Here is a 23808-nt window from a genome sequence, read left to right as displayed (position 1 = left end):
GGCACTATACAGACACATCAATTTGAGCCAATACATTAATAAATTGCCTAACTGAGGAAAACCAACAGATTGCATCGAATCTTGACTTCAATCCCATCCCCCATGGTCACTTTGGTCAGATGGTCATCTTGTTTCTATAGCTCAGAATTTAGACAGAAATTTTCACTACTGGATTATGTTTCTGCTTCGTGCAGTGTGTTATGTGCATAAATCTCTGGATGAGCGCATTTTATTTGTGATCAGATTTAAGATTGAATAAAAAAAATCCCCCACTTAATCAAACTTTGATGTCTCTTTTATATAGCAAAAAAAATGTAAGTACTTTTAGCCCCTTTTCAGGATCACCTGTAAAGACGTGTTTTAAAGGATCAAAAATTAGAAAACACCATATTCCACAAATACAGCACTAAACTTTGTTGAGCAACATTTTTGCTTTTCTCTGACACTTTGAGGAATTTAACATCACAGCTATTATGAAGAAGGCCTTGATTTTGGAAGGATTTAGATTAACCTCTTAGATGGCACTTACCACTGGGGACTTCATTGGTTTGCACAAAATCCAGTTGCAGATGCAGAAAAGGAAGTGATTGTCACTTTGAAACAAAAATCATCCTCTATCCTCTCATCCCCCCTCACATTTAATCCTCTTATTGGGAGTTCTTCTGTTTCTGTCTGTTCCTCTGAAGTCTGAATATATATCAGTGCCCCTCTTCCATTGACACACACACACACACAGAAGTAAGTGTACACTCAGGTCCCTCCTTCTTCTCGTTCCCAAACCAGACCACCCCAGCAGATTTTTAAGACCTGCAAACACCAACTGTGGACCAACAACCCAAAACAAACACACACATACCTCCAAAAAGACACAATACCCCACAACCCTTCCCCCCCTACCAACACCACCATCACCAACAGATCCCGGTGCTGGAACACACAAATAAGATCTTCCATCCTCTCTGTTGCTACATCTCTTCACAAACACAGTCACATCCACATGAATCTACATAACACAAACATGTGCACAGACAAGTAAAGACTCCCTTTGTCCTCAGTGTCTTACATATTCAAACAGTATGTAGTAAAATGTAACATACAAAGAGAACATCCGATAGCATAAGATTGCAATGTTATAATTACAAAGCTCCTTCATGAATACCGTTTTACTGCTTAAAAATGTCCTTCCATGAAAAAAGACACAATAAAAACCATGTAAGCTCACTACAAATGAAAGGAGACTGACTTCTAGCAGAACTATACCTTGCCTTTTGATGGCTGTCAATTATTAACAAAAAAATAATTCTTTGGCATCCAAATAGTCTCTCAAAAATGTCATTTACATCAAAACATCTGCATCAGGAGATATTTACATTCCCACTGTCTTCATTGCTGAAATATCAGTAAACAAGAAACAAAACACTAAAATGATGATGATAAAAGATTGAGACGTTAGCATTTTCCCCTGAAATGTTATTATCTTTTCAACCACTGTAATGGCTGGATGGGTTGATAGATGACAGGGCACCAGTAGGTCAGCACAGAGTTACAGTGTAAATAGTGGCAATGTTCGGATAGTAAACAGGAAGAGTTTGTTTCCATAGAGGTCATTCTGCCATCAACCTGTTGTTATGGGAACAGATGTCTCAAAGAAACATTCCTCAGTCCTTTCCCTAACACTGCAACACATGCACAACTTTACTGGCCCATAAAATAAATAAATAAAGGCACATCCTTCTATTTTCCAGATGAGAACTCCAGACTCAGTATCACACCAGGAGATAACAAGAACAGGAGAAACATGATGCATAAGGATACAAAGTAAAATTCAAGAATGCCAACTTATGAACCCATTTTTATTAAACTTCTGAAAATTGTTAGTGTTTGAATAACACTAAAAAGTGGTTTTAAAATTATATTATCTGATGTGGGGAAAAAAGAAATATAATTGTACCTGTCAAGAAAACGTATTGGCATAACATTTTTTTCTCTCTTTTGTACTGAAGTGTATCTCCTTTAAACGTGGAGCTTACCATAGATCTTAATGTTATTAAAAGGGTACTGTTGGCATTAAATGTCAATGAGTTAATATTTTATGAATATGCTGACAAGTAAAAATACTGAATTTTGCACTTGTATTAGTATTAGTTGTATTTGTAATGGTTACATTTTCAAACCACAGTGAAAAGTTTCCACTTCACTGTATTTTAGAACATTTAAATGAATCAACTGGTTCCTCTCAATGCGGAGGAGCAGTGACTCTACTCTGAGCCCCTCCTGGTTGACCAAGCTCCTCACCCGGTAGGAGCGACAAAGTTCAGCCGTGCGTGTTACATAACATGACAGTGTGTGCACCAGACAGGGCAAGTGAGAACATGAGGCCTCCTCTGATTTGTGAGGAGGAGGGGGGAAACAATTCAGTGTTTCCACAACGTGAGACTTCACTCCGCTCAGAGGTACCCCTTTGGATAAAGTGTGGGGATCTCACCAGTGAGCCAGGTCAGCTACCACAGAGGGAGGAATCACAATCATGCGTCTCTTCTGACGCACAGGATCTATCTGTAGATGTGTGAATCATCTCTGCAGGCATCTCATGTGGCACAGACAAGCACAGACCACGGTCAGAACCCGTCCCCCCACCCCAAGGTGGAGGGGAACTGCCCTCTCATCCACCGGGTAAACCCCAATGTGCAGGCACCAAGCCGGGGGCTAAGGAGAATGTCCACACCTGCTCAGCACTTTTCACCATGAGTAACTCCAGAGTGGAAGAAGGTCCAGCCCCTCTCGAGGGTACTGGTTCCAGAGCCCAAGCCATGCGTCAAGGTGAGTCCAACTATCTAGCCAAAACTGCTCAACCTCACGCACAAGCTCAGGCTCCTTCCTCACCAGAGAGGTGACATTCCACATCCCCAGAGCCAGTTTCTGCAACTGGGGATCAGACCGCCAGGGTCCCCGCCTCTTGCTGCCGCCCAGCTCACATTGCACCCGACCCCTACGGCTCCTCTCGTAGATGGTGAGCCCATGGGAGGTGAGGCCCATGTAACCCTTTCGGGCTGAGGCCGACTGGGCCCCACGGACAAAGGTCTGGCCACCAGACGCTCGCTCTCGTGCCCCACCCCCAGGCCTGGCTCCAGAGGGCGGCCCCAGTGACCCGCGTCCAGGCAAGGGAATATTTATGCCCATGGCTGTAGTCATCATAGAGGTCTGTTAGCCGTACTTAGTCTGCTCCCTCCCCTAGACACCTGTTTGCCATGGGCGACCCTACCAGGGGAATAAAGCCCCCAACAACATCGCTGCTGGGATCTTCAAAACACCTGAAATAAATGCATCGGTAGAGCCAAAAACATGGCAGGACTTCTACTTTATTTCTACTTCTACTTTGTATACCTCTGAACATGGGAGATACTGATGACGCACGCTTTGTTTATTTTCAGTGTCACAGCCGTGATGGCCTTACCATTATTTTGACTTTAATTGTTTGTCTCTGAGCATTTGCAGGTGCCATCCTAATCAGTGGCATGAGCCACACCTGGGCCCGGTGTGCTCTGCCACCTGTTAAAAGCTCCATCCAGCCAGAGCTCAGGGTGTCTCCCAGGCTTGGGCTGGGAGATCACTCTGGGATTGTGCAGGTGTGGCACTGTTGTTTTACTTTGGTTTAGGTTGCTTTGGTTATGTTGTGGTTAAGTTCCTAATTTGCTTATGTTTCTTTAATAAAGTTTTTCTTTGTAAACATCCACTTTTGTGCCTGCCTCCCTTCTTGGTTGCTGCCTTTTGAGCTGGGCTGTAACAAGTGGGGGGCTTGTCCATTTGGTTTGACCCGGTGTGGTTGGTGAGTATCTGGTGGTTGGTAGCTGTGGCTTTGTTCTTTTCTGGTTGGTGTGGCTTTTTGTCCATGCTAAGCTACATTTTGTTTGGACTTGGCTGTGTTTTGGTCGTTGGGAGGCAGTGTTGCTTGTGACTGTTAGTTGCTGGCCTGTTTTGGTGGTGCTGTGAAGTTCTTGTGGCTTCAGTAAATTGCTGTGGTTCTATACCTGTAGGCTTCAGAACGGATTTCTTTGGAGTTTGTTTGGGGGGGATCTGGTAGTGGTTTCAATGGTGGTTAGAGCAGTTGTCTCTGTAGCACATTCGAGGTTGCAGATGGAGTCGATTAGTTGCTTTGCCAGGCTTGCAGGTTTTGGTGCATAAGTACCCACTACTCAGTCACTTGAAGATTTGTGCAGGGTTAGCTTAGTGCTGTTAGTTGGACTCAACCTTGGTAATGTGTTAGCTACATCTGGGATAGTTTTGGGGAAGTGTGTGTGGGGGGGGGTTTGCATCAGTGTGTTTTGGCTGATCTTGTTTTGGCATTGTGTCTGCTGCAGAGGAGTTTGAGAGCTCCCTTGGAGTTGTTGGAGTGCTGTTCACTGGAGCAGTTGGTTAAGATTGCTGAGCACTTTGAAATGGATGTTGGTGATAAATGCTTAAAGGAGAATAAAGGACACATTTTGAAGGAGAATTTGGTGGGAGCTGGGATTCTCCGGTTAAACCTGTCTGGGCTTTGGGCGCAGTGCTGCTAGTGAGAGCGCTGAGCTGACTTTTGAGAAGCGTGAGTTTGTCGCTTTTGAAACTTGACTAAAGAGACTTGAGCTGGAGGAGCGTGAGGTATGTTTCTTCATTTGGTCCTTCTGATGTCTCCAGTAATCTTTGTTTGGTTCCCCAGTTTTGTGAGAAAGATCTGGATGGATACTTTTCTCTTTTTGAGTGGGTAGCTGACAGTTGAGGTTTGACTGATGCTGAGCGGACATTGCTGCTGCAGTGTATTTTGACTGGGAAGGCCCAGGCTGTGTATTTGGCTTTCAGTGTTGCTCAGAGTGGAGTTTACTTGACGGTGAAAACTGCAGTTTTGAAAGCCTACGAATTGGTGCCTGGGGCATATCCCCAGAGGTTTAGATCTTGGTGAAAATCTGGTAAGCAGACGCACATGGAGTTTGCTAGGTAGCTGGTTACTCACTTTCACCGTTGGTGTGCGTTGCTGGAGGTTGACTCCTATGAGGACTTATGTGACTTGGTCATGTTGGAGTTTAAGGACTCTGTTCCCGGTCATGTTGCAACTTGTATCAGTGCTTGCCTGGTAAGAACTGCTGCACTGGCAGATGAGTATGTGTTGTTGCATAACACTGACCAGCGGTCTGGGGGTCGCTTGGACGCTAGGGTTCTTGCCTCCACGGGTCCTCGGCGTGGAGAGTTTTACAGACGTCGTGCCTGGGGGTGATGTGCGATGGCCCCACCATTATTTTGATCTTGTTTGTCTCTGAGCATTTTCAGGTTCCGTCCTTATCGGTGGCATGAGCCACATCTGAGCCTTAAAGTTTTTCTTTGTAAACACCCACTTTTGTGCCTGCCTCCCTTCTTGGTTGCAGCCTTTTAAGCTGGGCTGTAACACAGCATAATAAACTCCATTATTATTCAGCATATGCAACAAAATAAAACAATACACAAAGAAGTTTGTGTGACTAGCCTAACTTGCGGTCAACAAAAAAAAATTTACTCCTGAGCCTCTACATCCTCCAACACAGGTGATGCACCCAGGTGAGTTCAACTATTTGTAACTGCAAAATACACACCTGAAGTTACACACTCACAACCCAAGTGCCAATGAAGTACACGCACATCAGCATACTCCTGTCCCTACTATTAAGTCAATTCATCTCACTCCTGGTTTACCTCTGTGCGCCAGTATACCGGGGCACAGAACTGTGGCGATTCCTACAGTCTCTCAGTAAAAGACATGACTTCCTGTCACTAATTCATTATCCAATTATGTAGATGTGTTAAGGATGTGTCTGGACTCGTATCTGAAAAACTTTGTGTGGATGTGTTTTTTTTGTGTGGGAATTATATCAATTCCATTTTTAATCGCAAGACATCAAACTTTGAGGCCCTGCTCCCCTCACATGCCTTCTCCTTTGAGAAAGTTTTTGATAACTTTTTGTGACACATGCCTCCTGAGTACCCTGACCAATTTTATTGTCAGTTTGATAAACTTTCTTGGAGTTTGATCAAATGCAATGGCAGTGAAAAGCCAAAATGGCAATTTTTTAAAATTAGAATTTTTTTACATGTTCAGGCCCCTAAAAGTGGTATTCATTTAGAAGAAGAAAAAAACATTAGCAAAACCACAGGCCTTTACCTTGCCTTTGATGCTCAAGTCTAATAAATTAAAAAGCACTTAAAAAGTACAGATGCAGTTGATGTGAAGGAGTGACTGTTCAGATCATCCACTTCACTGTCAAATTTTTGCTAGCCATATGGCTGAAAAAGGAAAAGTTTTTCTTTCAGTTGTTGATTTTGTTATTGTATTCAGGTTCTAAAACCATTAAGATTTTGGTATTGTACATGCAGGTCAATATTAAAATATTTTAAAATCTTAAGTCTTCTCTCTTCAAATGTACCTGGTGATATGGCAGTGAACCGCTTCATTGCCAATGTGACGTTCTATTGTAATTCCCAGACTTTTTACATATTTTTTTTTTCTGTAGCCAGTTCTTCAATTTACTTTGGGAAATATTTCACACTTTCATCTGTTCACGCTTCATAAGCATTGTTTTTTTTTTTCTTGCCTCTTTTTTTTTGTAGTGGTTTTAGGTGGCTGTTTCACATCTAATTTTTTAGTTATTTAAGTTTTGTTGTCTGCATTATTTGTATATATTGATTTGTTGTTGTTTGCATATAGACTCAGCTCTGCCCTAAAACTTGTCAGCCAGTATTCACAACAGACGAAAGGAACGTTTTGGTTTGTGAGTATTTCTGCGGCTTGTTAGGTGTTCTTTGGAGGCAAATACAATTGCATCAGCAATTACTGGGTCATCTAAAGATATGCCAAGTGTTTTTTTCTTTTTAATACACACCTTGTGAACATCTTTGCAAATAGCTTTGTCAAGGCCAATAATCTCCTTAAGGGGGACAATAAATTCTTCATCCTTAACTTCTGCCCATATTCTGTTGAAAAGCCATTCTTTGGCATCATCAAATGTTTGATGAGGGTAAGTCAAGTTGATTTTCTTCATACACTGCATGAGCAACTTCTCTCCAAGGGTGTTTACAGCCATTTTTATATCTTTGTTTTCTGGATCTTTGTGTGTTTTGCTATGTATCTCATCAGAGTCTGTTGCAACTTCTGGTACTTTTTTCGATGATGTTTTGAATATCTTTTCAGTGGTGTTCCTTACAAAACATACAATATTTTTGGTAAAAGTAGCTTTCTCTGGTTTCATCAGACGTTCTTTGAAACAAGAGATGATCAAGTCATCAATCACTGCGTTTTTAAAGTACTGTTCAATTATTTCCTTTGACGGGTTATTACACTTTTGCCTGATATCTTTGTAAATTTTCATTGAGAGTTTATGAATATCTCTTTTGGGGACTCTATCATTCTCTACCTCTTTGAACTCAGTCCATATTTTATTTAGCAACCTGTTTTTGATTTCATCAAACCTTGATCTTGTAATGACCTCTGCAATCATTGCATCAATATTTTGGTTCACATATGATTTCAATGATGCGTTCCCATCACCTAACTCTTCTCCATCTACCATGCAAGAGTCATCATAGATTGGTTTTGTAGCCTGAGGCACAACAGGCCTTGCGGTGTTTTGTTTTAGAGAACTTTGTTCTCTCTTAATTGGACAACTTATGTCGTCTTCTGTGCCTATGTCTATGATTTCAGTATCGTCCAAAGATTCTTTGTTGAGGACATAGTTCTCTGATACAACTGTGTAAGTAAATTGTGCTGATTCAGAAGACTCTTCTTCAACAAAGCATAGTCTTCTTCCATTTTGGGACTTGGCTTTGGCGTGAGCTATTGAAGATATCTTTTTCCGATCGGATTCAGAACTGAAGGTCCAACCTCCACTCTGCAGAGCAGAGACAGGTATTTCCTCACAGTCTGTTATAAGACACTTTGTTTCTTCCATTGTGCTTAGATCTATAACTTCTATGGAGTATAAAGATTCTCTGTCAGAGTCCACCGGGTTCAGTGGTTTGATGTTAATCGGGTTACAAGAAGCGCTTGATGTAGGTTTTCTTTTTTTAATGCCTGGATCAACCGCTTTCAGTTTAGATGGACAACTTGACTTATCTACTGAAGAGATGTCTGTTGACATTGCTGGGCACTTTAAACTTGTACCAGATGTATTTTCTTTAAGATTCTCCAAATTCTGCAAAGGCTTGCTTTGTATCTGCTCTGTGTCTGTTGAAATTTCTGGTGTTTTGTTCTTTGAGGTTTTGAATACCTTCTTGGCAGCGTTGTCCATAAAGGAAACAATTCTTTGGGTAATATTACCTTTCTTTGGTTTAATCAGGTGCTTCTTGAAACACAAGATAATCATGTCATCTATCACTGCCTGTTCAAAATACAGTTTTATCATTTTCTTAGATGGGTTCTGAAAATTTTGGCAGATATCTTTAAAGATCTTCTTGGAAAGTTTCTGAATATCTCTGAAGGGAACTCTGTCATTCTCTATTTCTTTGAATTCTGCCCACATTTTATTTAGCAGCCTCTTTTTGATTTCATCAAACGCTAATTTATTTTGAGATCTTTCAAAGACTTTTGAGAGTGTTGCACCAATATTTTGGTTTATAAACAATTTCAATGAAGCTCTCGGTGGATCTAACTGCTCTTCATCTGGAATTCTGAGAAAGAGATCATAAACGGATTTTTTGCCCGGAGGCTTTACAGGTTTCTCAACCTGATAAGACGTTTCTCCATTTTCACCTTTTGTTTTAAGTTCATTCACTGTCTTGTTCTCTGGCATAGGATGAATTTGTGAAAATAGACTCTCCACATTATTTGTTTGTGTTTGATCTTGGTCTTCAAAGGAGTCCAAGGATTCTTCATCAGAGTCCACAGGGTTCAGTGGTTTGACCATAATTATATTACGATTATGATACGGTATTCTCTTGCCTGAATCCGTTTTAATTGTAGATGGAAAACTTGACTTATTGTCTGATGAGTTGAAGTCCTTGGACATGCGGGATTCAAAACAATCCATATTTACGGGCAAAGTTCTTTTCTTGTCCATATTTTTAAAAATAATTCTGATGTATGATTTTCTTGGTATAGTTCTTTGTTGTATTCTATACTTTCAGAATGCCTTAAATTTCACAATAAAGACTAACTGAACTTGCTATAGAGTGCTCCTGTGGTATTATATCGATTGGGTTGAATCAGTTTGGAGTACACTTTTATACATAGAGCTTGCGTCATTCATTGTACGTCATACGGGATCAAAGCAGATTAAAAGGCGAAGATCGCCCCACCCACAGTGTTCGAATGAACTACTAAATGACAGTTACGAAATAACACTGGCCCCACGCATCTCGACACCTCGCTTTTCACGTCACCTTGGCAACAGTTGCTAAGCTCTCTTCAGCGACCTGTGCCTTCGGCGCTATACAAAAGTCAACCGAGATAAAGTTAGTTTGATATTTGATATTCAACAGATATTCGGACACCCAGTCTCCCGACCCGAAGCCACTTAGCCACTTCGTCGTGGGGTTAAGATGCAAGATGCAACGGTCTTTTCAACTTTATACCTTCCATCTATATTCGAACACCTAGTCTCCTCGTTATACATTGCCGACCCTATGCTGCTTTGTGGTGGGGTAATGACAGCCAATTTCACCGCAGCGGTCTTCACTACCGGTGGATAGTTAGGGACCGTCAGCAAATTACCGACAGCAGATTTTTAAATTAACTATCGACTGAACCACAGGAGCTATCAGTGTCAAAACAATTTTAAACTTTTTAACATTTAATTAGCTACTCCTGCCACATGTTACATAGCCTTTATTTTCTCAATTTTCATTTTGTGGTATTTTGTATGAATTTTTAAATATTTTAAAGTTCAATAGCTTTATAGTCATGGGACCTACACATCTAAAATCACTGTCTAATCACTCAGCAAGCCCTGCAACATGTTGTGCAGCCTTTACTTTCTTTATTTTCATCACGTGGTATTTTATATGAATTTTTAAAAAATATTTTAAAGTTCAATAGCTTTTTAGTCATGTGACCTACACACCTCAAAACACTGTCTAATCATCCGGCAAGCCCTGCCACATGTTGTACAGCCTTTACTTTTTCTATTTTCATCTCGTGGTATTTTATATAAAAAAATTTTATATTTTGAAGTTCAATAGCTTTTTAGTCATGTGACTTACACACCTCAAATCACTACTTAATTGCTCAGCTCATCCTGCCACATGTTGCACAGCCTTTATTTTCTCCACTCTCATCATGTGTTATTTTATATGGTCTCAGATCTGGAGGTGTTGATCCTCATCCCAGCTGCTTCACACTTAGTTTCAAGTAACTGCAGTAATAGCTGGAGATCAGGATCACATAAAGGCAACATAACCACACCATCCATTCCAGGTCGGAATTGAGGCCTTGTCCCTAGTGCAGGAGTCCAAGTACCTTTGGGTCTTGTTTACAAGTAAGGGAGAGATAGAGCCTGATATTGACAAGTGAATGGGGGGAGGGGGGTAATGTGTATACCCACACATGCTCAGCGCCTCTCACTACAAGCAGCTTCAGAGTGAAAGAACATCCAGGCCTACTTGAGAGTACGGGTTCCAGAGCCCAAGCAATGCATTGAGGTGAGTCCAACTACATCTAGCCGGCGCCCCTCAACCTCGCCTACCAACTCAGTTTCCTTCCCCACCACAAAGGTGACGTTGCAGGTCCCTAAAGCTAGTTTCTGCAGCCGAGAATCAAACCACCAGGGTCCCCGCCTTCCGCTGCCAACAAGCTTGCATCACACCCAACCTATACAGCCCCTCCAGTGCATGGTGATGCCAAAGCAGGGTTAGAAGGACATCCTGCTCTATCAGGCTGAGCCGAACCGGGCCCCATGAGCAAAGACTTGGCCACCAGGCACTTGCCTTATTGCTCCAACTTCAGGCCTGGCTCCAGAGGGGTGTCCCAGTGACCTGCATCCAGGCAAGGGAAACCTTAAACTCATGTGCAATGTAAAACATGTAGCAGGACTGGATGAGCAAATAGGTAGTGAATTAAGGTGTGTAGGTCACCTGACTAAAAAGCTATTGAACTTTAAAATATGAAAAAATTCATATAAAATAACACATGACGAAAGTGGAGAAAATAAAGCCTGTGCAACATGTGGCAGGACTAGCTGAGCAGTTAAGTAGTGATCTTAGGTGTACAAGTCACATGACTAAAAAGCTATTGAATTTCAAAATAAAATGAAAAAAAAATCACATAAAATATCACAAGATGAAAATAGAGAAAAAGTCTGTATAATGTGTGGCAGGACTGGACAAGCATTAAGTAGTGATTTGAGGTGTGTAAGTCATGTGACTAAAAAGCTATTGATCTTTGAATTATTTAAAATTTATTATAAAATAGCACACGATAAAAATAAAGAACATAAAGGCTGTCTAGCACTCTCATACAAACGTTGAATAGTTTAAATTTGTTTTGACATTCATAGCCACTGTGGTTTTGGAGATTGTTATATTTAAAATCTGCTATCGGTAATTTGCTGACGGTCCTTAACTATCCACCGGTAGTGAAGACCGCTGTATATACACACATACACATGTACATGTACACGTGTATACATATACATACACACACACGTACATGCACATATATAATTCAAGGAGTTTCTGTCCTGTATGTATGATTGTTTTTTTTAGATAATGTTGAATTTAATAAAGAGTGGGACATAATTTTATATTATTATTTATTATATATATGTTATTTCACAACTTAACTCCAGTACATGTGACACGATGATATTTATCTCTTTTTAGCATGCTTGTACCTCATAGTGCATTTGTACATTACCTCATCAGAAACAACCCCTGGATACTTTTTGATGGATTATTGAGGACATGAGTTATATTATTTTAAAATGGACTAATCTCTAAAGTTGAGAGCTTTTAGATTGAGAAAAAGTTAGTTTGTATGTTGTTTTTACTGAGTATTGCATACAATTCTTATTGCTCTTTTCTGGATAATGTATATTTGATCTACATTTGTTTTGTATGAGCTCCCCCGAACTTCCACACAATAGGTCAGGTATGGGAGTATAAAGTTGAATTAATGCAATTTTTAGTTCTGATTATTCCAATTGATTTAGATATCTTACATTATTGTATCTTACATAACTTACATAAATGTTTCATAAATTTAGCATCTTCACATGAAGGTTTCTTTTAAACTATTGTGCAAGCGTTTGCCAAAAGCAGTATTACGTATCACTGCACAATGACAACACTGGAAAGTTCCATACTGGGAGCTGCAGATGCTGCTCAGAAAGCTGCAGTATTTCTATTAAGACAAAAACAAATAATTATTTGTTTAAATAAAGTGTAATTTGTTTGACCCTTTTTTTCATTTTTTAAAAGTCCTTCAAATTTGGCTCACCTGGAAGCCATATATGGTAAATATTATTTTGCTTAAAAACTATTTTTAAAAAAGCCCTACATTTTCATCAACTGAAGATGAGCCACAAAATATGCAACCTCAAATAGTTTAAATATGTTCAAGGAACCAGATTAATGAATGGGACTGAAATCAAGGTTTTTAAATATTTTGGCAGCTTTCATTATTGTTGGGTATCCACTTGTCTATATCCGACACACTGTGTCGCTCTGCAGATATCTGCAATTAATATCATTCAGTCAATTCTACAACATAATTTACTTATTCAGGAAACACCCACAGATAAACTGATGATGCCATAACCTAATGCACAATATCATGTAATGCTAGTTGTTGCATTTTCCACTGTTTATATGAAAATATACTAAATGTATTACTTTAATCTGACTTATTTCAAGTTAGTTTATTGTGAGCAAGAACACAAAAAAGAACTTGTGGTTATGAACTCATTTCACACCAAAAAGATTAAGGACGCCTTGATCTTGGAGGTCAGCTTTTCCTTTGCACAATTCCCCCTCCCATTCACATTTTCCCCTTGTTCACTCTGAAGCCAGTTTTCCTCAAAAGCTTTCTCCATGGAGGTAAGGTAAGAGTTAGGACCCTGAACTTCTTGTTAATGTAATATTTTAACAAGGCAGGTTTATCTGTATACCTCATGAGCATGCATATGCATGTAATGTACATGACAATGTGCTTTACAGACAAAAATGACATTGTTTTGGTTTGATTCTCAAAAACTTGCAATTGGATAAAAGGTATTTCACTGAATACCCTCACAAAAGTATTGTACACAGACTTCTTTTCATGTAAGTACTGTTTTTCTTCTTTCAGTGTATAATACCTGTGTCTGACACTGGATCTGGATAACTGCTTTTCAAATGTGGGAATGGTTTGACTAGTTGAAAAGGAACTAAGATAAAAATTTGCATTATATGACTGAAACGGTAAGGGATAGAACAGGTAAAGCATCACTCAGTGAGACAGCTTTTCAAAGAGATTAAATGCACATACTGGAGGTTTCACCATGTCTGTCTACAAAACAGATCAAATGCTGGTCTTCCTTCTCATTGTGATGGCAGGAGCAGAAGTACAGGAAAACATTTCACCAGAGTGTAAGCAGTTCTTGTACATGGGGACGCTGCCGCGAGGGCTTGAGGAGCATCCGCTTAAAAAGATTTGTCAGTTCTACGCAGGCAAGCCACGATTCATCACCTTGTACGATACCTTCAGCCACATTCCTGTTTATTCTGCATACACCTTCAAGCGCTCAGATGGCTCCAAGAAGGTTGATGTTCCTTGGATGTATGAGCCACAGGTATTCAAAGAAAGAAATAAGTAGCCTAATGTTCATTTTAATGTTTTATTTTAAAATGTCAATATTTATCCTGGCAGCTCTCCATGGTGTCTGGCTCCAGAGAGATGCAGCAGTTCCCTTCAGAGGATTTCCATAAGAGTTTGGAGGATTCTCAGGCTGTGCTTGACGACTACTCGGACTCTGTAAACTTTGAACGCGGTCAGCTGAATCCCGACGAGCACCAGGCCCACCCCGACGACAAAGCTGCCACATACACTCTGACCAATGTGGTCCCTCAAGTGCGAGAGTTCAACATTGGTCCGTGGAATAACTATGAGCATACCATACGGAAGAGGCTGAACAACTACTGCCGTGGCACGGCCTACGTGGTCACTGGGGTCACAACGTCAGGGCACACAATCCGTCGCCATAACATCAACCGCCTAAGAGTCCCTACATACCTCTGGTCGGCCTACTGCTGCATTGACTTTGACCACAATGCGCCGTACTCTGAGCGATCAAAGTTCCCAGCATTTGCAGCTCATGGGCTCAATGACAGGGAGAATAATAGGGTGCAAGAGATGACAGTGCAGCAGCTGGAGGACTTCCTGAAAAGGGTAACTTATGTTGGCAGCTCCTTCCAGATATTCTATGATAACTGCATAACTTCTAATAGTGCCCTGCCATTACCTTGAAAAGATAAAATGGAATTATACTTTGAATAATTAGTTATATTGTTGTGACAATCAGTTAAAGTACTCACATATAAGTTAATATTGAAGAAAAAAATCATTGCTGAAGCTGTAAATGATGTTTCAAAAGTTGCTTCATTTGTTAACTATGCTTTACTTATTTTACCATGTACCTTATAATCCCTGTTAGAATCAAAGCTATTATGTTCAGAACCACAAAAAGCTTGTTTTAACCCTAAACTTTGTCAACATTGATGATACACTTTTATCATATATTAACAGAAAAAATAAAGTCCTACATACACTCTAGTATTACTAAATCTGTCTTTTGGTGATGCAGTGGTTAAACACACATGCATCATAACCTTCATGGTTGTAATCCTCATTCGCTTTATCTCACACTAGCTGAGCCTATACTGGGTAACTGGGAATGATACCTGCCTCTGTAGGTCTTTTGTTCCGCACGGGCAGATTAGACAAGAGTTTTACATTTTCTCTTACAGCCTTTTACACACAACACTCTGCACTTCACCTTCTAGTTCAGGCAGTTCAAGCAACTTGCATTTGAATGACTATGTGCTTCACAGAAGTTCCGTCTACAAAAATTCTCATCACCGCTGACTGGACTTGAGTTTATCTCCTACCATGACTGCCTGTTCCGACTGATTTTTTAGTGTCATCTTCACCTTTTGTTCATATTTGAGTTTCTGACAATGAAATTGTATAAAATGCAAAAGATTAATTGAATTTAAATAAAGTGAGTTGTGAAGACAAAAAAAAAAAAATGGATTTAGTCTTTTTTGTTCTGTTATGGTGCTACAAATCAAATATGATAGCCTTTAAAAAAGTAGAGCAATGATATAAATGTAGGAGGACAGTCATTATCCCATGCTGCATGATATGATTAGTAACCTCATTTAGTCTGAGAGCAGCTGTATCCTGCCAGCTGGCATATGCCGCAGTGCCAGATGGTCACAGCCTGTCTAGAGTTGTCCAGAGCCTGTTATGATCGAAATCAAATTGTGAAGAGCCCAAAACACATAAGCCAAATCTTAAACTGCTGACCAGCAGGGGGGGGGGGGGGGGGGGGGGGGGGGGAGTCTTACAGCAATCTTATTGATGTCATGTGGAAATCCATCCCTGTAGGAAAGGCTTTAAGGCAGACAACAGCTAAAAACACAGAAACTGCATGTCAAAATCTTGCCAATTTTATTTATTTTTTCTTCTAGAGTGTTCTCTTATGCACAGCAAAAAGCTAAAAGGACAAAAAAAAATGTCTTCTGTACATATTAGAGGCAGGAATGTCTACATCTGCTAAGCACAAAGTTTACGTCATCTGTTATCAACACATGCAGACTCACTGTTGTACAGAAATCTTTACAAGATAAAAGATAAAAAATAAAGATTTAAATGATGCTCTTTGTTCTTCAAAGAAACTAAGTCCAGGATCATACAGAACCAAATTCCTCACTGATTCATGCATAAAAACACTTATTTCACAGAAAAAAGTGACTGCAAAAGTCCAGTTCCTGCCTGAAAGAGCGTTCAGTTGAACCAGGTTGTGTTTAACTGTGTCTGTTTCTTAATGCTAGTGTCCAGCTTCAGCACCTCTCTGATTGCCATGGTAGCATAGGTTGAGGGAGGCAGGGAGAACTCCATCCTCAGAGCCCGGAACTTCCCCTCTGTCAGGAGGAATGAATTTATAAGCTCAAGTAATCAAGAAAATTCACACAAAAATTATTGCAAAGTATTTGTTTAAAACATTTCTCCCTTGAACAGTCTTTGTCGGCATAAATAATTGCGTGCTACAACCCAGCATCATTCTGCAAACCTCTGAGCTCACAATTCATGACACATCATAACCTTTAGTTTAACTCTACTTCAAGTCAGCTACACTTTACTTTGACTTGTGTTTTAGTTCGGATTAAAATGATCTCACCTTTGTTGAAGACAGGGGCAGGTTTGCCCTCAAGTTTTTCAAAATCATTATGCACCAAGGAGATCCTGGGGTCATCATACTGAATCACCTCCCTGCACACAACCATCATAAATACAAGTTTCAATAAAAAGATGTGAAATATATAAAAGTAAAAACTGTTACACTGAATCACCAGCATTAGTCTTACTATTTAACTGTTAAAGAGACTGACACAACCACAACGCTACTGGTTAAGATGTAAGTATAGGAACTGCTGACCAGCTGACATCAGTGGGTCTGATGATGATGCGCCTGTAGGCCCCTGCTAGAGAATAGTCCTTCACTTTGTGTCTCATGTTGTTGATGTCCAGGCCATCCACAGAGAGCAGCTCTCTGTAACCTTTACCAACTGACAGAAACTAATTACATTTACAAGTTTGATTGCCATTATGGTGACAGATTTATTTGAATCTGAAACTACACATTCCTTTCTCATCACGCTCACTTTAAAACCATCCAGTGTTGTTTTTCTCAACCCAGTTTTTTCTGTAAAGTACAAATAATAGCCAGATTAAAAAGAAGTGTCTTACCATGGTGAGAGGGATAGATGACATCAAAGCCAGGAAGCGGCATCACAATGTCATGGATGGAGCGAGTCTGAGCCTCCTCTGCGGACAGCACATGTGCTGCAGCTTTAGGATACAAGAGACACAAACTTCAGGAGGCAGAAAATGCTATTTGAGCCGCTGTTTTGGTGGGGATATTAACTCTGTTTTTGACAAATATTTATTGACTTTGAATGAATGTGTTTTTCTTGTCACATTGATGATCTTTTAAAAGTACCTCAATAAGATTAAGGAAGTACTACAAAGAAATGAATGAACAAAAAAAGGAATGAATTTAAATCAGAAACGGATCATTTGTTAAAAAGTCGCCTTAGAGTCAAGCTCATCATATAATTTCTCCCCAAATGTCATAAACACCCTACAGATCCACCATTAAGTCCTACAGTTTACAAAGTTCTGTAACAGAACCATTTGTTGCCTTTTTAAAAGGATAATTTGAGGAATTTAACTTCCTATCTTGGTGATATTAATGATGAAGAGGAAGGTGAGACCTTTCAATCCAGTTCTGAGTCATAACAATATGCAATAAAACTTCAGTTGGCAGCAGGATGGAACAGCAACGGGGACAGCAGTGGCATGTTCAATTGCTGGATTAGTGGTGGGCAAATGGGAAGAAGCGGCCATAAATAACTGACTACAAACCGATATCTTCAAAGGTAAAACTGCACAGACGTTATACTGATAATATTTTACTTTTTTGGGAGGCACACAACATGAACAGGATGACATCTTAGTTTATCTCAACAAGAGCTCAAGCTGTACGACATTCACTTGTGAAATTATATATTAGATAATAGATTGATGAATAGATTGATCATATTTTCATCTGACTTTGATCCCAGTACAAGTGTAATTATCTAGAACCACCCTTTTGTGTTTTCTTGCAAACTGTCTGCATTTATACTATCAACCTGCAGTATCTTTATCTAAATAACACATCAGGACTAAAATTGCATCTTTTTAGGGGTATTCAAAACATGCAACTATTAAGGGTAGCTTTTTAATCTTTTCTCCCCCTTTATTACCTCTGCCAAGGTTAAGTTTTTTTTTCCCCAGGCGTTTGTTTGTGTTAAAAGATAACTCAAAAAGTTATGGACGGATTTTCATGAAATTTTCAGGGCTTGTTGGCAATGTGAAAATGAAGAACTGATTTAATTTTGGCGGCGATCTGGATCACCGTTTGGCACCAGAAATTTTTTAAAGGCCTTAGCAGAGGTTTGCACTCTCTGAGTGCTTTTCTAGTCTTCTCCTGTTTTCAAAAAGGTAAAACAGCAAATCAGCACGTTTCTCTCCAACAATCAATGTTTGACAGCTAAAGATTAAGGTGAGTAAATTACTTCCTCTGAGCACCAGATCCCCCTCCACAGCCTTGAGGCCAAAGGCTTCGATTCTGCGGCTTACCATGGTGTTCCACACCATGCTCTGGTAACTGTGGATATACATCAGGCGATTGTTACGGGGGATCTGGGAAAAAAAAAAACAACAAACAAGTTTTATCAGAAAGAGCACAAAAATCTGTTCAATTATCAGTTACATATTTACATAATTAGGAAAGTAAAAAATTTCACAGTTTTATTGTGAGTGCAACATACGTGGTTACTTAACACAGCAAGTTATTTTCTAAGACTTCTTTCTAAATTAAAAACCTTAATAAGGAACCAACCAGTCCAAAAGCTGTGACGATGTTTTTCTTGCCGTACATGGATAGACCTCGAAGCAGCTGTCCTTCCACACAGCGCTTGTTGGGCAACTTTTTCAGCGCTGCCTCTGGGTCCTGCGTCTTTGCCCACTCCTCCCTGCAGCGGACCAGAAATTCTTTCTCAGCTGCAAAAAACAATAGTGGATAAAAAAAAAAAAAAAAGTGTAAAATTCTTAAAATTAAATTCATGTAGAGTAACAGAGACACGAGGAAACAAACAATATATTACCTCCAGGACGAGGTTTCAGAATCAAATCTACCACCTCATTCCAGTCATTTTTTAGAATAGCCCTGAAACAGACAAAAGAAAAACAAAACAGGACTTTAATTTAACTCAATGCCTGCAATTTCTTTCTACCATTTTGTCCCAATCGGTTTAAGTATTTTACCTGCCAACTTGGTACGTGGGCACGGCTGTGGTACCAAAGCGCTGCATCCCGTAATAGTTGATGAAGCCTGTCTGTTTGAGGGAAGTCATGGCCTGATGGACCTGCTCATCTGTTCCTGAAATGTTCCTGACAGGTAAAGCCAGTGATTAATAAAAGTGTATACGGCTGTCATTATGAAACAGAAATAATAGTTTGTCTTTTTTTCTTTTTTTACTACCTTCAATTTGAATTCACAATATTAAGGACAAAATACTGCATTAAAAAGGACTATACTAAAATCGTACATAAATCCATGAAAGCATTGGCAGTTAATATTAGAAAATACATTACAGAGACCATTGATGTATTGATTAACAATTTGTGTATTGTATACCATAATGTGAACCTGATAGTCTGAGAAGTTTTGTGGGGAAAAAAATAAATGAATGATTTTTTTTTTTTTTCCAAATCATCCGTTTACCTAAAGAAACAATGCCTCTGTTTTAAAGGTTACAGATAAACAGCATCCAAAAAACAGTAGTAAAGATGATGCAGACTGTATCTTGACATCTGCTGACCTGATGATCACAGTGAAATGGTTGCCCTGCAGCTCCCCCAGCTTCAATGGGTGGTTTTTGTAGCAAAAGTTTCCAAGCTTTAGGTTAATGAGGCACTTGTTGAGGTGAGCCAGCCTCTCTGCCGTGATCCTGTATGAAGTTTAAAAGTGACTTTAGTCAGTGATCCTGAAAAAAGACCTAGTCTGAACTGAAGCATTAATCTGACTGATGTCTGAATAAGGGTCTCAACAACAACGTGTGAATGACTCTGTGTCACCACACCGTGCTGGCAGTCGTATACATAGTTTCTCACATCTGAAGAATGCCAACAGAAAATGTGAATATATAGAAAACTCATTACTGTAAATTTCTGAAAACATTATGCACTCACTTGAGGACTGCTATCTCCTGCACAGTGATGGCTCTCTTGTCCTTGGTTCCCATGTAGGAAAACATGTTGGGTCTAAGCCTAGAAAAAACCACATCATCATACAGATGACAGACCTTACTATTGACACTCAGATGTATTGTTAGCATGGCCATCTGTCACTTTTGTCATTAAATGACGGCTACTTACAACAAAAAGAAAAATTAATAACATTACATCCAAACCTGAGAAACTTTGAAAGCACATTGATAGCATCCATGGTGTCTTTGTTCTCTTTGTACAGGACGAAGTGGCAGAAACTGCCACGGTTTTTGGGCCAGAAGTGCTTCCTTGGAGCTTTTGTGGAGACAGGGGGAAAAAAAAGTAATGTAAATGTAAGAGTTGGAAAAAAATTATTCAAAAGGGTAAAATACTTTATTTACAGATTAAGTGTGATCTTATCTTACTATAGAGCAGCAAATTTATTTGAATATTTTAAATGGTCCTTTAATCTGGGTTTTTTCTTTTTTATGACACTTGCAGATGCTATTATACTATACTGCCACATTACAACCAACTTAGTTTTGTCATGTCACTAATATGACAGCTTTAAAGCAGATATTGTGACTGCCACCTCACTCCACATTGGTTTCAACAGTTCCCCTGTGCTGTATGGAGAATTTGTTCTTACCTGCAGTTGTTTTAACTTTTATCCACAAGAGAAGAGCAAAAGGAGGATAGAATAATGTTACTGAGAAAGAGATTCTTACAGGCTGAGGAACCACTAGTCAGGGGGGAAATCTCATGCAAGTGCCAAAGAAAGAAGTGGTTCTCCTAAATAGTTATTTTGTCTAGAGGTTTTGCCGATTTATTGACCTTTTAATTGTTCAACAAAAATGACTTCCAATCATTCCACTGAATTTAAAAAGGTCAAAGTCTGAGAAAAATCATGCAGGAGTGTCGGCATGCATATGCATGAAGGGTCCATGCGTCATAACTTTGTTGCACTGCATGCAATGAAGCAGACTGGATAAAAAAGCAGCAAAAATGCATTTATTAAGCTTTCTCTTATTCATTTACTAGTTTAGAATATTACATTGGTGGTTTAAGTAAGAAATCCATTTGTTTTCCCTCCACGTACCTGCTAAAGCCTTCTTCCCAGCAGCATGGTAGGCCACTATAAACTTGCGCCCATCTTTCTCTTCTGTTTTAGTTTCCAGACCAGGAAACTGAGTCTTGATGGCCTTGTGGACAAGTGTCCGTTTCTCCTTTGTGTCATCCATTACCTAAAGATGTTGAACAGAATCACTTCAGAGAACTCTGAAGAAATATCTATCTATTTATATATATTTATCTATTTTCTGGATGATTAACTTTCTAAAAACACACCTCAATTGAGACATTCCCCTCTTTATTCTTGAAGAGCTGCAGCTCACCAAGTTGCTTTTTCTGCTCATCAGTTAGCACATCACATTCCTTTGGCTGTTGTTCAGCCTGTGATACCTCCTGAAAGAGAAGAAACAGAACACAACTGTTTGAAGGCCCATTTATTGTTAAAACAGAAGATGGATATGCAGAGAGGCAGTTTTGTCCACATTTTGCACTGGTTGCGTGAAAATTTGGTCTGTTTTTCAAGGGGCTCAGCTATCCGTCACATGACAGAAAACTTAGCAATACCATCAAAAATTGCAGGGGCAGTTTTGATGGTATTGCTGACGCACAACCAGCGGGGGAAAAAAATTAAAAGAAGAGATGATTATGAAGAAACTGGTAGAGTAAAAAGCACTCAATGAAGAAACTGAGGAGGACAACATCATCTGCAATTGTACACATGATGGGAGCAATTGCAGACAGGCTGTGTGAATATGTTTGCAACTACAGTCACCAGAGTCAAAATGCTGAAGTCAACTCTGAACTCTGACCACTCCTGGACTAACTGACTTAACCATGGCAACGCAAGAGTACTGTGGAAATATGAGGGCTGTGACCTATGACAACATTTTAAATGGATATTTCCTTTTACGTACATTGCCAGTCAAAAGTTTGGACACATTTTCCTAGTAAGTTTAATGGGAAAATATGTCCAAAAATTTGACTGGTAATGTGTGTAAGGGAGCATAAATGGGCTTTTACATGACATGCAGAAAATCTTTTATACAAGAAAATAAATCTCACCTCAGTGTCGGGTGGGATAGAAAGGTCGTCTAAATGCACCACCTTGCCTTGTTTGTTGATTTCATGTACAACAAAATCAGAGTATCTACAAACAAATCACAACAAATCATGTGTTAAACAAACCAAACTGAATCCCTTTTAACCAAAACATGTAAATCCTTTACAGACTCGAAGCAAACCTTTCCTTCAGGATTCCCGAGAAGCCTTCATGGTCACTGACGTACTTCAGGATACCCACGTCCATCTCAGTCAGGCCGTGCTTCATCATGTCAGCAAAGGTCTCATCATCCTCTTCTCCATCACTTGCACCCCCTTCGAGCTCCTTATCTTGATTTGGAGCGCTGCCATTTTCATGGTCATTATCAACTTTTGGCTTTTTTGAGGGTGCATCTTCCTCCTCATCCTCCAAACAGCTTCTCTTCTCTCCAACCTTTGCCGAGAGAAGTGCAGGGTCTGATTCTGCCATTGCAGAAAAGCTGGAACCACAGAGATAGAAGTAAAAGCTTTTAGTCCAACTTTGTTACTGGCTTGTGTTGGTGCAAATTAATTATCAATAGTCTGTATGAGCGGAAATTAAAAAGCTTATTAAAGAGAGAATTAAACTTGTAAAAGTGAGACTTACAGAGTCTGGTGAATTTCTTAAAAATAAAAAAAATTTTTACTCGCAGAGTGAAGAATATCTAAGATCTTTGAGGCCATCCTTATCTTAGTGTTATGTTTAAGGCCTCTGTGCAAGAGTATTAAGAATAACCATTTCAGCCAGCAGAAATGGTGCAAAAATCTAACTCTTTCTTCCTGTTTCCTAATCAATTGCATGTAGACAGCGTAGCCCATACTGTTGCAGTTAGAATATATACTATTCACGTAATAAATTTTATGGTTATATAAGCAAAGAAAGAATAATATGACAAAAATCAAGAAATAAGACATGATTAACGAACAAACATACACCCTCAGTACCTTCTCTGACAGAGAGTAAAAGAGAAAGTGGATGGGAAAACACAGCAAAGATCCCTAGCTGCACTCAACCCAGCAAGTCATGTTCAGGAAAGACTGCAACACACACATTTACACACAAGCGTCTGTGTGGAAGAGAACAAATATGAAGTGTAAAAGAAAATGATCTAGACTACTGTGAAGTTGTGATCGCCATGTAACGACATACTATCACAATGCACCCTCAGCAACCGCTAATAGGATGCCATTGCAATACTTTACAATCCAGACGGTCTGCAGCGTTTGTGGAAGTGATGAGAGAAAACATTGACACCTGCGTCAACAAACTTACGGAGAAAGGAAAGGTGGAATTAAGAAACGGGTGAGGATTTGGGAAGTCCCTCTTATCTTCTTCTGGTCAGACACTGGAAGAGTTCTCTTAATGGACCAAAGCTCGATGTATGCACTGAAACGCATAAACATATACATGACTATTACTCAAAACTTAGCAAAGCAACTAGCGTACAAGCTAGCTAATGTCTCCAGCTAAAATGATGACTCAAAGCAGGGAAAGTGCACTGAATCGTCGACTAAAACAAAACAATAAGGCGTTTCTTTTGAATAAAACCACAACTTAACTTACCAGCATCTAGGAATAATCAAAAGAGACTTGACAACATTGAACGCCAGCTTTTCCCACACGTGTGGACGATGCGTGATTCCGGAAA

The 23808-nt window shown here is 39.6% G+C and overlaps 2 protein-coding genes across 2 annotated transcripts; one reads left to right on the top strand and one right to left on the bottom strand.

Annotated features, from left to right (window-relative positions):
* Nucleotides 1-13472: 13472 nt before the first annotated feature.
* Nucleotides 13473-14437, top strand: LOC306768552 (endonuclease domain-containing 1 protein; the record flags this gene model as incomplete). Its single annotated transcript, XM_079256957.1, has 2 exons — nucleotides 13473-13763; nucleotides 13841-14437. The coding sequence occupies 2 exons, from the start codon at nucleotides 13473-13475 to the stop codon at nucleotides 14435-14437; spliced, it is 888 nt and encodes a 295-aa protein (XP_079113083.1).
* Nucleotides 14438-15670: 1233 nt separating this feature from the next.
* Nucleotides 15671-23808, bottom strand: pus7 (pseudouridine synthase 7). The gene is made up of 17 exons (XM_079254178.1): nucleotides 23724-23808; nucleotides 23433-23546; nucleotides 22324-22620; nucleotides 22145-22229; nucleotides 21359-21475; nucleotides 21111-21255; nucleotides 20215-20326; nucleotides 19994-20071; nucleotides 19624-19752; nucleotides 19067-19192; nucleotides 18907-18968; nucleotides 18642-18802; nucleotides 18316-18442; nucleotides 16943-17044; nucleotides 16632-16761; nucleotides 16374-16465; nucleotides 15671-16116 (listed from the first exon to the last, which is right to left on the bottom strand). Exons 3-17 carry the CDS (start codon nucleotides 22608-22610, stop codon nucleotides 15980-15982), a joined length of 1890 nt encoding a protein of 629 aa, XP_079110304.1. The 5' UTR covers nucleotides 22611-22620; nucleotides 23433-23546; nucleotides 23724-23808; the 3' UTR covers nucleotides 15671-15979.

This window comes from Telmatherina bonti (genome assembly GCF_933228915.1).
Source record: "Telmatherina bonti genome assembly, chromosome: 2".
Classification (NCBI taxonomy): Eukaryota; Metazoa; Chordata; class Actinopteri; order Atheriniformes; family Telmatherinidae; genus Telmatherina; species Telmatherina bonti.
Note: the sequence above shows the minus strand (reverse complement) of the source record. Positions and strands in the feature narration are given on the sequence as shown.